The sequence below is a fragment of the Bufo bufo genome, chromosome 8 (assembly GCF_905171765.1).
Source record: "Bufo bufo chromosome 8, aBufBuf1.1, whole genome shotgun sequence".
Lineage (NCBI taxonomy): Eukaryota > Metazoa > Chordata > Amphibia > Anura > Bufonidae > Bufo > Bufo bufo.
The window spans coordinates 154,680,127-154,696,372 of record NC_053396.1 but is presented as its reverse complement, the minus strand read 5'-3'; the positions used below and the strand labels follow the sequence as shown (position 1 = coordinate 154,696,372).

At 48.3% G+C, this 16,246-nt stretch overlaps 1 protein-coding gene across 2 annotated transcripts in view; it reads right to left on the bottom strand.

Annotated features, from left to right (window-relative positions):
* ATP11C (ATPase phospholipid transporting 11C) overlaps nt 1-15,587 on the bottom strand; it is a 166,853-nt gene extending 151,266 nt beyond the window's left edge. The window contains exon 1 of one of the 2 annotated variants that reach the window (XM_040405866.1): nt 15,192-15,587. In XM_040405866.1, coding sequence (XP_040261800.1) covers nt 15,192-15,218 — 27 coding nt within the window. In that variant the 5' untranslated portion in view covers nt 15,219-15,587. Of the gene's footprint in view, nt 1-2,759; nt 2,806-15,191 lie in introns of those variants that run through there. The other variant, XM_040405864.1, reaches the window with a different exon arrangement.
* Nucleotides 15,588-16,246: the final 659 nt, after the last annotated feature.

The window sequence follows — 16,246 nt, the reverse complement described above, 5'->3', positions numbered from 1 at the left end:
GTGTCTATATTGGATAACCTCTTTAACAATGGGGGAAAGTTACCGAGGTAAGGCTACTTTCACACTAGCGTTTCTATTTAGCAGTATAGAGATCCGTCATATGATCTCAATACCGAAGAAAAACGCTTCAGTTTTGTCCACATTCAATGGGGACAAAACGTAACTGATCAAAACGGAGTGCTCCAAAATGCATTCCGTTCCGTTTGATTGCGTTCCCATACCGGAGAGCAAACCAAACCGCAGCAATTAGACACAATAGAAAACGGATCCATCCCTCATTGACTTTCAATGGAGTTCATGACGGATCCGTCTTGTCTATGTTAAAGATATTACAACCGGATCCGTTCATAACGGATGCAGACGGTTGTATTATCAGTAACGGAAGCGTTTTTTGCACCACATTTATAATGTGTTTTAGACACCTTGCCCGAGGAGGGAGAGCTTACAGGGAAAGGGGCATGGCTTAGGCTACTTTCATACTTGCGTTCAGAGCGGATCCTCTCCTATAATGCAGACGTTTGGATCCGTTCAGAACGGATCCGTCTGCATTATAGTTTAGAAAAAATTGTGAAAGTTGTTCAGACGGATCCGTCCAGACTTTACATTTAAAGTCAATGGGGGACGGATCAATTTGAAAATTGAGCCATATTGTGTCATCTTCAAACGGATCCGTCCCCATTGACTTACATTGTAAGTCTGGACGGATCCGTTTGCCTCCGCACGGCCAGGCGGACACCTGAACGCTGCAAGCAGGGTTCGGGTGTCCGCTTGCGGAACGGAGGCTGAACGCTGCCAGACTGATGCATTCTGAGCGGATCCGCGTCCACTCAGAATGCATTAGGGCAGTACGGATGCGTTCGGGGCCGCTTGTCAGCCCCTTCAAACGGAGCTCACAAGCAGAGCCCCGAACGCTAGTGTGAAAGTAGCCTTAAAGAGGTTTCCGGGAATACGATTTTGGGATTTCCAGCACCCCTATCGGTCAGCTGTTCCACAAAGCTTACCAAGCACAGAACTGGTGAAGAAAATAATCGTACATAGCTTTCCTAATAGCTAATATTCTAATTGATAGACTCTATGCCAGTGTGGGGTTGAACTTCGGACCAGATTCTGTAGCGTGGCCCTGAGACGGTCATGACATTACTGTATGAGGTCTAATGCAGATAGGGTGGCAGGATGAGAGGAGGCCTCGCTATAGCCAAAACAATTCTGGCTCAGTGACGCATTTTAACTCCTGATCCTTTATCCGAAGTCGATTCGTTCAAAACATGGGAATAACACTGTACAGAAATCTGTCTCTGTACAGTACTAGAATGTATGGGCTCCGATGAGGCGAAGTAAGTTATTCACGAAGTCGCTTCGGTAGCTGATTTTTAAAGTGGAAAACCACTTTAAAACTTGAAACCGAACTCGGCTTCAGTTCCGAGGTACTAATCACGCGTGACTTCGTGAATAACTAAATTCGGCTCATCAGAGGCCATACATTCTAATACTGTATGGAGACAAATTTCGGTACAGTATTATTCCGAAGTTCTGAACAAAGCGACTTCGGATGAAGCGTTCGAAGCTCGCTTCGTTCAACATCATTTGGCCACTTCAAGCAGCAGATCGGCAGGAGTACCAGGAGTCGAACCCCTAACAATCAGATATCGCTGATCTATCCCGAGGAAAGGCCGTCAATATCAAAACCCTGGACAACCCCTTTAAGGCGCATCAAAAATGTGTGGCAAAATATGCAAATTTTGTTGCAAAAGTTTGGAAATGTGTCAATTGTGTTGGAAAATTTTGGCACAACGCCAACAAATGGGACAGTTTTTCCAACTGTCTAAAGTTACACCGGGCAGCTTTTGTAAGAATGCCCTCATCTGGAAAAAAGTTATAGGAATATGAGGGATCTGATATTTCATCGTTTCCCTAATAACACGCTAAGGGCTCATCCACACGACCGCAGTGTTTTGCTGTCTGCAAATTGCAGATCCGCAAAACACGGATACCGGCCTGTGTGTTCCACATTTTGTGGACCACGCATGGCCAGCACTATGATAGAAAATGCCTATTCTTGTGGACAAGAACAGGACATGCCCTATCTTTTTTGCGGGGCCGCGGAACGGAACTACGGATGCAGACAGCACACGGTGCGCTGTCCGCATCTTTTGTGGCCCCATTGAAATGAATAGGTCCACACCCGTTCCGCAAAATTGCAGAACGGATGCGGACCCATTCATAAAGTCGTGTGAATGAGCCCTAACAGTCGCATGTGCACAGTGAACTAATCAACATTCAGCAAATCAATTCACTAGAATCCAGTAGAACTGCTACGGCAGTAGGACCGCTCGCGATCCCTCTCGGCACAGAAAGTGACATCATCAGACCTAAAGGAATGGACTCTGTATAGGGAGGTGACAAGTCCACTTCATAGTGCAAGTCTGCGCTGGCAGGACCGCCATCACTTCTTTATAAAATGTCCATATGACTTACGGAAAGGGTTAAATACATAGCCCATTACCACGAGAGTCACAGGCTGGCCCTGGTACAGTCCTGACAAAGAGAACAGACGGCGGTCCATCACATCACAGCATAAACGTCATTGTCAGCCGCAATGTTTTATCCTGCAATTAACCCCTCCAGCCTCATTAACATGCACATTCAGCCAACGGAGGAGGGAAGGCGAGCAGCTGCCAGACACCTCCGGTGTGCGTGCTGCCAGGTTCATTCCTCCGCCACCTGAGGGGGTCTGATATCCCACCCCTCATATACGGTACCTTCTTCTTGGAAGATCCGGGGGAAGGAAGAAAATCCATGCTCTGCCCCAAGGAAACATTCGCAGTAGTGGATAAATCAGCGCCTCCCAAAAACGCCAGAACGTTCAGCTAGTGCTGCTGTGACTGACTGGCCGGCGGCCACGGTCAATGGAGCCATCATAACACAGCTACACCCCGCAGTATAATACTCCTCAGCTTAAAGGCATACCACCCCCTCTACACTCTCAAGCTGGACATGCACATGACCGAACCTGCTGATGTTAGCTTGATTGGCAGACCATGTATACAGGGGCTTCCACACTCTCCCTGAGGGCAGATGTCACAGATATCCAACATGCCCGATCCTCTCCCCATTTACAACACGTGTATGTTTGGCCGAGCACAGTATGCACCTGTACAGGGGGCTTCAGGAAAGTTCATGGGTGGGGGTGCAGAACCTGGACCAACCCTTTAAAGAGGACCTGTCCCCCCTCCTGATATGTCTGTTCTAGTAACTACTTGCATCCCCATATTATAACAATTCTGGAGCATCTTTTCCTATCATTCTATGTCATGCCATTCCTTTATTATTCCTGTTAGAAGTTATGAATGAACTGCTAAAAGTTTGCAAAGAAGGTCCAGCTGGGTGTTACCAGTTGGGTGGTGTCCCTACACAGTCTGACATTGGCAGCACTGATTTGATAACATCAGACTGTGCAGGGACACCAGCCCCCCCCTCCTCCAACAGGTAATACCCATCTGGACCTGCTAGAAATTAATAACTTCTAGTAGGAATAATAAATGAAAGGTACATTATAGATTCATAAGAATAGATGCTCCAGAATTGTTATTACATGGGGAATACAACAGACCTGTCAGTAGAGGAGACAGGTCCTCTTTAAAGGGAGTCTGTCACCAGAAAATTTACTGGTAAGGCTACATGCACACGAACGTTAGGGCTCCGTGCCCGTGCTGCGGACCCATTCAATGGGGCACAGACCATGGGGCAGCTACACCGTAGTGCTTCCATGGGGTTCCGATCCGTGCCTCCGTTCCGCATCTCAGCGATTGCGGACCCATTCAAGTTAATAGATCCGTGATGCGGAATGCACACGGCCGGTGCCTGTGTATTGCGGACACGCTGTATGTGGGCCGCTATACGGCCACTGGGGGCACACGGTCGTGTGCATGTAGGGGGGATTTATCATGATGAAGTCAGTTTTGGAGTACTTTATGCCACATTTATCGAATGTCTCATGTTACTTGATAAATTTGTCTTAGGCTACATGCACACAACTGTATGTGTTTTGCAGTCTGCAAATTGCATATCCGCCCAAAAAACGGATGGCATCCGTATGTCATCCGTTTTTTTTTTTGCGCATCCATTGTAAACGCCTAAAAGGCCTCATGCACACGACCGTTGTGTGTTTTGCTGTCCGCAAATTGCGGATCCGCAAAACACGGATGGTGTACATGTGCGTTCCCCAATTTGCAGAACGGCACGGACAGCCATTAATATAACTGCCTATTCTTGTCCGCAAAACGGACAAGAATAGGACAGGTATTTTTTGGGGGCGGACCACGGAATGGAGCAAAGGATGTGGACAGCACACGGAGTGATGTCCGCATCTTTTGCGGCCCTATTGAAGTGAATGGGTCCGCATCCATGCCGCAAAAAAACAAAAAAAATGCGGCTCGGATGCGGACCAAAACAACGTTTGTGTGCATAAGGCCAAACGGACAAGAATAGGACATGTTCTATTTTTTTGGCGGGGCTACGGAACGGACATACTGATGCGGACAGGATAGGACTGTTCTATTAGGGGTCAGCTGTTCCGTTCTGCAAAATACAGAACGCGGATCCGTGTTTTGCGGACAGCAAAATACATACGGTCGTGTGCATGAGTCCTCAGAGGAAGCAGAAGGAGCAAGGGTGCACAGTGCAGCATGGAGCCGCCCTCTGCGCACGTAATGAATGACGCAATGGATTGAAAGGCATCTTTACATTTAACGGAGCTAGCCCTATAAAGTAGTGTGTCTGGGTTAACAGGGAATTTCTTGGAGACAGACTTGAATCCCTTTGTGTGATCTGTCGCATGCATACAGCAGAAGGTGGGATTTTAAACACGGCGCCTGCTCAGGAGCTGAGAGGGCGCTATAAATGGTCAGCGACTGCTGTGTTCTACAGCAGATACCTCCCAGCAGTCGGAGACATCTCTGATCTTGGACATTTAATCCCTCAAAAGCCATGGTCTACTGCGAGGGGTCATTTACCAGGAGCGTGCTATTCCCAGTGACCAAATGGCTCCCCTGTGATGAGAATGGATGCTATGGCAGCCGGGAGTCTTAAAAAAAGTTCTCAGACCTGACATAGTAAAGTTCCAATTGAGCTCTGCAATTTTACCATAGACTGCAAAGGTAAAGTATTGCAGTGTGTGGTATAAGCGATCTAATGAGAGAGATTATATATATATATTGGCACGGAGATCCGGCAAAAATGCTGAGAAGCGGCCGGACACAAACTGCAGCATGCAGCGCTTTGTGTCTGGCCTATTCTTGTAATTTTTGCCAAAAAGCGGGACCCCATGATACTTAATGGGGCCGGCGGGCATTCCGTTTGCTTCCCGCAGTGCCGGATCCAGAGAATTCCAGCAGGCTGTTCTCCATCGGAAACAGCCTGCAGATGTGCAACTAGCCTAAAAACTACAGATGGCCCCGCATCCCTAACACAGCTCCATAGACGGAAATATATATTTTTTAAATGTTATGGGGGTCAGAATATGGCAAAGCAAATACATTTATGTTTAAGGACTAAAACTAAACTATATAAAAAGGGGTATCGCTGTAATCGTACTGATCGGCTGAATAAAGTGTCATCTTTGCCACCCAATGAAGGCCGTAATCACAAAACCCGTAAAACTATGGCAGAATTTAGTTGTTCCCCCCCCCCCCCCTCCCCCCAATTCCATTTCATTTAGAACTTTTTTCCAGCTTCCCAATAATAAATGGTGCCATTGGAAAAGAAAACTTGTCCTGCAAATAATAAGCCCTCATATGGCTTAGGCATCCGTTTTTTTGAGGAGCCGCAATTTGCAGACTGCAAAACACATACGGTCGTGTGCATGTAGCCTAAGTGAAAGGAAAAGTAAAAAAGCTATGGCCCTTGGAAGGCGGGGAGGAAAAAGTGAATACAAAAAAAAAAAAAAAAAAAAGATAAATAGAAATTGGTTGGGTCTTCATAGGGTAAAGAGGCCCCGTCACAGAAATACACCTGGGTCCATACCTTGTCAGCCATATCTTCTGTGACTCCTGCACCCTCTCTCCTAGTCTCCTCTCCAGCCACCACCAGCGCCAGATACCAATGTAATGTCAGGAGAGCAGTGCCCAGCAGTCAACGTCAATGGGGTAGCTCTGGGGACTGCCCACCTGACAAATCACTGCTCTTGGACGCCAAAATAAATGGCACTGATATGAGCCGAACGGGGGAGTCACAGAAGATACGACTGCAGAGGGATGGGGCCAGTCACATTTCTCTGGGGTCCTCTTTTGGGCTTTCATTGCAAAGCAAGTGCATTTTTTTAATGTAAATTGTGTTAAGTCTGGAAAATGATGGTAATTTTTAGTTAAAAACGGTTTTCTCTTGAAGACACCTGCCCATAAGCCTAATTAGGGCACGTGTATGTCAAAGAGGGAGGGTCCCCTACTCAGGACCATTGACTACAACATAAGGCCACAGCCACAGGCCACCAAATATTTCTTGAATTGGCAGAAACCGCTCCTAGGGTCTAACGTCTTGAGTTTTCTATTGACATCCATGTACCGTACATTATTATGATTGTATAAAAGCCTAATTTTTTTTTAGATTTGTCTGGTTTTCTCCCAAAATCTACGAGAACAATCTGAGGTATACAAGGTACGGTCAAATGGTCTGTCCTTAAAGGGCATCTTTGTAGCTATGACACTGGCTGACCTGTTGCATGTGCCATTGGCAGCTGAAGGCATCTGTGTTGGTCCCATGTGCCCACATCGCTGAGAAAAATGAACTTTTAATATATGCAAATGAGCCTCTAGGAGTGATTGACAGTGCTGGCACATAGGAACATGGGACCAACACAGACTCCTTCAGCTGCCAAGCGCACATGTAACAGGTCGGCCAGTGTCATAGGTACAAAACTGCTGACAGATGCCCTTTAAAGCACATCGCTAATGTCAGCCAGTTTAAGGGTCCATTCACACATCCGTATGTGTTTCGCGGATCCACGGATCCGCAAAACATGGACACCGGCAATGTGCGTTCCGCATTTTGCGGACCGCACATCGCCTTTTCTATAATACAAAATGCCTATTTTTTTTTTTTCGGGAACGGAATTGCGGACCCGGAAGTGTGGGTCCGCATTTCCGGATCCGTGCAGCACATCGTGCGGCTCCAAAGAAAAGAACGGGTCCGCAATTCCGTTCCGCAAAATGCGGCGGACGTGCGAATGGAGCCTAATAGGGTTAATTCTGGTGACAGAAACCCTTTAATAATGTCTCTCCTTTTATGACCTACTCCTGATCCGCATCAGTGTCGCCGTACGCTAAGGGAACGGTGTGGGCTTCTTTTCTGAAGAGAAAACTTTGCCTAAGTGGAGCACATCAGCTGATGGGCATAAATGTCCCTGCACAAAGGTTTATGCATTTATCTCAATGGCGTAGAAGACGATGCCAAGGAGACTTATCCGTCTCTGGGGCCGACATTACTGTGCGCACTGCCAATGGTGCCCGTCGGTGTAGTCATCACCTACTGAGCTGCCAGTCTGTGCAGACTCCATATTGATAAACCTCTGTGGCTACATCCCTCGATGGGCAGGACAGAGGTGTCCCTACGGTGGAGGGCACTGCGGAGCCGGGTCATATCAAAGAATCATAAAACATGCAATGCTGCAAATACGATGCATAGGAATGTAAAGAGAAGTAAAGCGGCTACAAAGACTATGCTTGGACACTGCAGAAGCTATTATCAGAGACTCTCACAGGCAGGAGCCTTCCGGGGGGACATCGAATGCTCCGCAGGTTCCATGCAGGCGCTGTCAGCAGAAGACTGGAAGGAAACTTCTCGGTCAATCATCCTGCACTACTTCCCGACTACGGAGGTTCTGTAACGGCTGTCACTCTGGACGACAACCTCATCATGTATCATGACGTCTCACCATCTCCAGGCAGACAGATGTCCGCACTGTGCTGTCCCCTGGATTCCAGTACCCGATGCTCGTTCATCAGGTTATCGGTGGCAGTACTATTGTTGAGTATTTCTGATATTCTCTGGACAACCATTCATATACATTGTACACCCACCATACATATTGGTTACCTACGTGTATAATAAATCATTCAATACTATAGGAACCTTACGCATGAGTGTGTTGGATCAATCCTTCCTAATGAGGTGTGCACAACCACTATATATTTTATATCGGTGGCAGTATTACACTGCCAGATCATCGTTAACGAGCGTTACTATGAACGCTTGTTAGTGATGATCGTCACGACAATCGGCTGGTGTGATACAGGATTAAAGGGGGTCGTCTCACTTCAGCAAATTGCATATATCTGCAGTACACAGCCCTGCAGGGTATTGCGATGTGAGGTCACGGTTACTTAGGCAAACGAGGGTTGCTATGGGTTACTCACAGTTTCTAGGATGACCCTGGGCAGGCGTACAACAGTGATGGAGAGGCTGGCACAGGGGTCCTCTGGGGCACTCTCTGTATATAGGGACCAGGCCTGATGGTGAGTGAGGTGCCGTGGATGTTGCAGATGTTTAATGTGCCTAAGGCAAGGTCCCTTTAAGGTTCGTGACGCCAGTGCCTGTAACGGTGGCACACCGATGGATAGAGGTAATAAGTGAGGAACGCGCTGTTATGGTGAACCAAAACTTCCTTTACTGGAAAACTGTTAACTTTATACAGTCTTTTGTAAATTCAGTTCCATATCGCAGGATCACATCACAAGCAGGCTTTTACATAAATGGCAGGCAACAATGTTCTTTGCAAGATACTCAGAGGGCTAAACACACTCACAGATCAGGCTGTACCTTCTCCTCAGAAATACTGTACACTGTTCCTCAGAACTCCTGTCTGTCTTTATCCCAAGGCCCGGATGCCTTAATGCTGGCTTTATCCTTGGTAGAAAACTTCCTCAGGTATATATCCTTGCTTTAGGTAAAATACTTCTGCCCTTCAGCTCTCTGGTTCAGCTGGAAACACTTCTGCTCTGCTCTGTACTTGGTTATGGGAACCTGGTTTCTCAGGAAGCAACTCTTCCCCTGGTGACAATTCTTCTCAGCTAACTCTGGCTCAATATCCTCAGGCAGGCTGATCCACACTTGCTAGCCTCCTGGTGTCAACTAGAAGCCTGGGCTGTCTAGTTGCATGTCAGAGCCTGCACCTCAGCCCCACTCTGGCTAAAGTGTCTTCTGGCTTCTGACTCTACACTCCTCTACCTGCACAGGGCCTGACTATTTATATTAGGGGTTCCCTAGCTCCCTCTAATGTCTAGGAGGAAGTACTACACCCTGACAGGCCTGATACACATTTAAACAGGGAAAATGCACATAAATAACATGAATAAAAGTGACATTTTGCGTTAAAATTACATTTAGAACACAATGGTCCTGTTCCACAGGAGGTGGAGTACAACGTGGCCCAATTGACCCTTGTGTAGTGCCCACATTTACCTAGTGGGACACTACATATCATGGCACTTACTAATGTATTGTTATTGTCCATATTGCCTCCTTTGCTGGCTGGATTCATTTTTCCATCACATTATACACTTCTGGTTTCCATGGTTACGACCACCCTGAAATACAGCAGCGGTGGCCGTGCTTGCACACTATAGGAAAAAACATCAGCCTCTCTGGTGGCCGGGAACATGGGAGCGCACATAGGCTGGTGCTTTTTCCTATAAAGTGCAAGCATGGCCACCGCTGCTGCATTTCAGGGTGGTCGTAACCATGGAAACCAGAAGTGTATAATGTGATGGAAAAATGAATCCAGGCAATATGGACAATAACAATACATTAGTAAATGCCTTGTATTAACTTTCTCTACATGATATATGCAATTTGCTCAAGTGAGACAACCCCTTTAATCCTGTATCACACCAGCCGATTGTCGGGCCGATCATCACCAACAAGCGCTCACAGTAACGCTCGTTAACAATGATCTGGCAGTGTAATACTGCCACCGATAACCTGATGAATGAGCATTGGGTAATTGTAATCTTTCAGCTGGTTTAAAAGTCACTGCTTGCCGGCGGGAGGTCGTGCCATGTACACACCATCTCCTGTCGGCAACTGTCGAGTCAGTATGTGGACGAGTGATGGCATAGCGATCGCTACTCCCCATACCGCGAAGGAGATTGCTGCATGTAATGGCAGCGGTCTCCTCCGCTGACGAGCAGGAGATGGCAGGGAAGGTACGCTTCCCTCCCGAGAATTGTCTGCCTGATCACGTAACGCAATAGAGCCTTTAGTCTATCGACTGGCTAAAACATGGCAGACTGAATATACCGCGGACCTCTGCTTTTTGGCGACATCCATGAAAAAACTGCCTTTTAGGGGCGTCTAAAGTGTATACTGCAGCCCTGGCCCCATAGAAGTGAATGGGGCTGCGTGAAAAACGCATTGCATCCGGAAGCAGGTGCGGATGCGATGCGTTTTTCCCTGATGGTTGCTAAGAGAGGTTGTTTATAAACCTTCAGTTTTTTTTTATCACGCGCGTGAAAAACACATCAAAACGCATTGCACCAGCACGGAAAAAACTGAACAACTGAATGCAATCGCAGACCAAACTGATTGAGCTTGCTTGCAAAATGGTGCGAGTTTCACTGAACGAACCCTGAACGCATCCGGACCTAATCCGTCACACTCTTGTGAAAGAGGCCTAAGCCTGTTAGAAAGAGATTGTCGTGTACTACATGATATCCGATTTTCATTCTCTACGTTCATAGTAACCGTCATGTCAGATGTTCACCTACTGTAGAAACCTGAAAACCCACCTCTCCAGACAAGCCTCCAACCTACAGTAACCCTGCTGCCATTATACCGCCATATGAGCAGCTTTATCCTCGCCTACTGTGTCCTTCTCCCATTCCTTGTAGATGGTAAGCTCTTGCGGTCCTCTCCCCTTCTGTACCAGTGTGTAACACGTCTTGTTCGTGCTTATTGTACTTGCTTTTTATTATGTACGTCTACCCCTCTTCATAAGTACAACGCCATGGAATGAATGGCGCTATAAAATAATAACCCTCCTCGCGACGGCCATACAAACCCACCAGGGCTGATGCCGGTAGGAAGGAGGGTGATGTCAGATCATTTGTCACTGCAGGAAATAAGCCGCTGCCCGACGTTCGGCCGAACTCTGTCTCAAGTCTACGGTCGGCAGATAAGAGAACAGATTAATATCACATATTACAAAATGAAATATAACCACTTGCACCACTAGACTTCACGCCGCACAGATCTAGTCAGAGTAAGGGCTCATTCACACGACCGTATGGCCGCAAATCGCAGTGTGCAACACACGGGAAGCGGCCGTGTGAACTCTGTGCTGTGGATGTGGACCCATTGACTCAAATGGAAACGATCCGCAAGATACGGCAAAAAAATAGGACCTATATGTCCTATCTTTTGCAGTGTAAAAGCACAGATCGGAAGCCTACGAAAATACTCGGAAGCGCTTCTGTGGGCTTTCGGTTCCGTGTTTCTGCACCGCAAAAGATAGGACAGATCGCGGACCCATTCAAGTCAATGGGTCCGCACCACAATAAGGGATTCACACTGCCGATTTCCGTATATTGCAGTCCGCAACACAGGCACATAAGGTCGCGTGAACAAGCCCTTAAGGCTCCTTTACATGGGATGACTGTGCAGGCAATTATCAGGGGTACATTTACTAACCTACGATTGGCGTAAAAAATAAAAAAATAAGTTGAAAAACCCCTTTTTGCGACTTAACGTCCACAATACTTTGGCGAGTGGTGGGGAAATGTTGGGGCCAGGGCCATAAGCCCCAGCAAATTCACTAACATTCACTCCTGGAAGCAGGTGTAAAGGTTTGCGAAAAACGACTCCAGTCATGGACAGCTGGAGGATGGGCCTACTTTATGACGAGGGGTGCGTCTCACCATAAATTAGGTGCATCCTCCGGCAGAGCAGGGGATATCAAAGATCGGCATGAAAAGACGATCTTTGATAAATGACCCCCAATGACTTAGGTGTCCACATCAACTGTGCCTTCACCCGATGACCAACATTTGCTCGTTTATTGATGGAGCAGCGGCACTTTTATAAAGAGTAATTATCGGGAACTCTCCTTTCTGATAATTGCCCGGATTGTCAGCTAATAGAAGGTAAGGTTCTGCTATACCTCATGCTAAGGATTAAATCCGGACGCTCGCAGCCTGTATGTTTGGTTTGGTACAGCTTCAAAGCAGTGCTCAGTCAACTTTTATTTAACTGCAAGTGTTCAGCCATTTTTAATACCCGACTCTGGGAAAGCGAGCTGACAACTACTGTAAGGGGACCTGCACATGGTGGGGAGTTGTCAAACTAAATTTCTACATGGATTTTCGTGTGGATTTCTCTGCTTTTCCACACCAAGTCTGCTTGTGTTACTTGTGGATTTTCTTGCTGTTTTGCCCTGATCTCAAGCTTGGCGCTGCGAAGATTGAAATCCACACTAAAATTCGGCAATCGTCCTGCTGCGGATTTCAAAATGCACAAGGCAGGAAGACTGAAAAAAAACTGCAAATCTCCTGCACTTGGCTAGCACTGTATTTATACTGCGTTTTTGCTGTACGAATATCCATAAGGAAATGTGCGTTATCTGTAACATGGGCAGGAGGTAGCCTGATGGCTATTACATCCGCCTCATCTATACCACCAGTAAGCAGAGCTATTGTCATCAAAAATGCTGCCATCCCCCCATGTGGTCCATGAGCGTACGTTTAGTAGGAAATAGATATTTCACCTTTATTTGGTACGCATGCGATCCACATTTTTTGCGGATCGGATGAGGACCCATTCATTTCAACTGAGCAGCAAAAGAGGTCGACGGCACACCATGTGCTGTCCGCTCCGCAAAAATATACATGTCCTATTCTTGTCCATTTTGTGGAAAAGGATAGGACATTTCTACAGGAGTTTGATAAAAATAAATGGTGGCATGCACATGGCCGGATCTGTCATTTGCGGACCGCAAGACGAATATGGTTGTGTGCATGAGCCCTGAATATTCAAGGGGTTTTCCAGATCGGCAGGGGTCCAACACCCGACACCCCCGCCGATCAGCTGTATGAAGAGAAGGCACGCGCCACCTCCCGTCTCTCCTCCTGCTCGCTGTCGCTCTTCATACAGCTGATCGGTGGGGGTGCCCGATGTCGGTCCTCTGCCAATCTGATACTCACGACCAATCCTGAGGATAAGTTAATAATATTAAAAGTCTGGGGTTTTCTACAATTAGTATGCTCGTCAGGTGTCATGATGTACAAACAATGCTGCTCTGAAGAATCAAAATGACAAACTCAGCACTGCTGCGTCTCAGCCACTGAAAGGTGCAGAATATATTCATAGCCAGAGAGGAAACAGGCGTCTGCCACCACCTACTGTGTGAAGTGAATAGGGGGATGAGCTGCAAACATAATACAAGGCTAATGTGTGCAAATGGACACGACGCCCCAGAAGATGCGACTCCTGAGAACACAGGACAAGTCTAATGTGTGCAGACGGACACGACGCCCCATAAGATGCGACTTCTGAGAACATAAGACGGACACGACGCCCCAGAAGATGCGACTCCTGAGAACATAAGACGGACACGACGCCCCAGAAGATGTGACTCCTGAGAACATAAGACGGACACGACGCCCCAGAAGATGTGACTCCTGAGAACATAAGACGGACACGACGCCCCAGAAGATGTGACTCCTGAGAACATAAGACGGACACGACGCCCCAGAAGATGCGACTCCTGAGAACATAAGACGGACACGACGCCCCAGAAGATGCGACTCCTGAGAACATAAGACGGACACGACGCCCCAGAAGATGCGACTCCTGAGAACATAAGACGGACACGACGCCCCAGAAGATGCGACTCCTGAGAACATAAGACGGACACGACGCCCCAGAAGATGCGACTCCTGAGAACATAAGACGGACACGACGCCCCAGAAGATGCGACTCCTGAGAACATAAGACGGACACGACGCCCCAGAAGATGCGACTCCTGAGAACATAAGACGGACACGACGCCCCAGAAGATGCGACTCCTGAGAACATAAGACGGACACGACGCCCCAGAAGATGCGACTCCTGAGAACATAAGACGGACACAACGCCCCAGAAGATGTGACTCCTGAGAACATAAGACGGACACAACGCCCCATAAGATGCGACTACTGAGAACATAAGACGGACACGACGCCCCAGAAGATGCGACTCCTGAGAACATAAGACAAGTCTAATGTGTGCAGACGGACACGACACCCCAGAAGATGCGACTCCTGAGAACATAGGACAAGTCTAATGTGTGCAGACGGACATGACGCCCCATAAGATGCGACTCCTGAGAACATAGGACAAGTCTAATGTGTGCAGACGGACATGACGCCCCATAAGATGCGACTCCTGAGAACATAGGACAAGTCTATTGTGCAGACGGACACGACGCCCCAGAAGATGTGACTCCTGAGAACATAAGACGGACACGACGCCCCATAAGATGCGACTCCTGAGAACATAAAACGGACACGACGCCCCATAAGATGCGACTCCTGACCAAATAAGCAAACAATGAGAGGCTTGGAGAACCTCCGAATCCTGGAGCCCCCCAGAGCCTTGTACACAGCAGGGGGCTCCCAGGTAACTGCGGGCTCCTGATGAACGGACACAACCGCACGGTGGTCTCACCTGAACAGCTTCAATACAAAGCCAGGGGCTCAGCCGCTGGGGACAAGGTGGACGTCACCCTGGAATCAATCTGAATCAGCAATTCCAACCAATTTCCAGGGAATTTCTGCTGATCCCACCCGTGAGGTGGAAGCGGTGGGAATATTACTTGCTCCACACCGCTTTTACCGTCACCTAGGAAACAGCGGGCACCGCAATGCATGACAGATATTGGCAGGGGGTTGTTTTACTACTGGGAACCTACATAAAAAAAAAATGTAAAAACATAAATCCTCTGTCGCTGCAGACCTGGCACATGGCGGGGGCAGAGAAATTGGTGCAATTGTATGGGGGGACTATGACCATGTGCAGAGGGTTTGATCTGATCATCCTCTATAATGTAATGGGGAAGACAATTGTTTACACTGTAAATGGCACAAACCAGGGACCCGTCCTAGTCAGACCAAAATACAACCCAGTGACCAGCTGAGCCACAGGCAGCACACAGTCCAGGTACTCACCAGGCGACTGCAGACCTGTCGGAACATTGCGGAGTATCGGCTGTCACATGTCACCGCTGGGCATCAGCTGGCACCTAAGAATGGCACAGGGGTCTATACAGCCCGAGCCCAGAGCCCCGCATCCCGTGCCGGCTCTTCCTCCTCCCCCCCACTAGGAAATGAATGATGAGGTGAGTAGTAGGGACTGCAGCATGTACTCAGCTCCCGCCTCCATGTCTCCCGCCCCTGATGGAGGAGGCGCCCGGAGAGGGCAGGGGCTAGCTCGTGAGCGGAGAGGCGAGCCCCGCCGTGCTGCAGGCTGTGCTGAGGGGCCCCCGGGGGGTGCACGGAGCCTGGAGGTGCACGCCCTGCCTGTGCTGAGGGGCCCCGCGGTGTGTGGCGGTGCACGCCCTGCTGCCCGGGTCACGGCCCCGCCCCTTCCCCGGGGATCCTGGGACTTGTAGTAGGAGCGGCGCACACAATCAGGAAGTCTGGACGGCCCGGCCTGCAGCCGCAGCAGGTCTTCCCAGTCACAGACCCCTCGGCGCAGGCCTCAGCCCTCCACTTACCGGCCATGAGACGCTGTAAATGTATTACAAAAACATGGCTGCTTGCGTCCGAAAACAGCGCCACCCCGGTCCATAGGTTGCGTGTGGAATTGCAGAACATTCCTATTGACTGAGGCTGAACTGCAATACCAGACTATACTACGGGCAGGTGTACCGCCTGTTCTTAAAGAAGGCAGCCATGTTTTGTTTTTTTCTATTCCTTGAGAATACCCCTACCCCCCGCTACTTTCACATCTGCGCTTTTGCTGTCCGGTTTTGAGATCCGGCATGTGGATCCTAAAACCACAGCAAAACGCTTCCGTTATCATTAGGAATGATCGGACACGTGTTTTCAAGTTCGGCGTACAAGGTTCGGGTTATGGTCCGTGGTGGCAGAATCCATATTGGAATTCTTAGATAAACCTGTACGCCAAACTTTAAAAGTTCTCTCATCCCCAATTGTAATGATACAACCGACGGCGTCCGTTCTGAGCGCACTCATCCGGTTATACTATATTGAAGTAACCA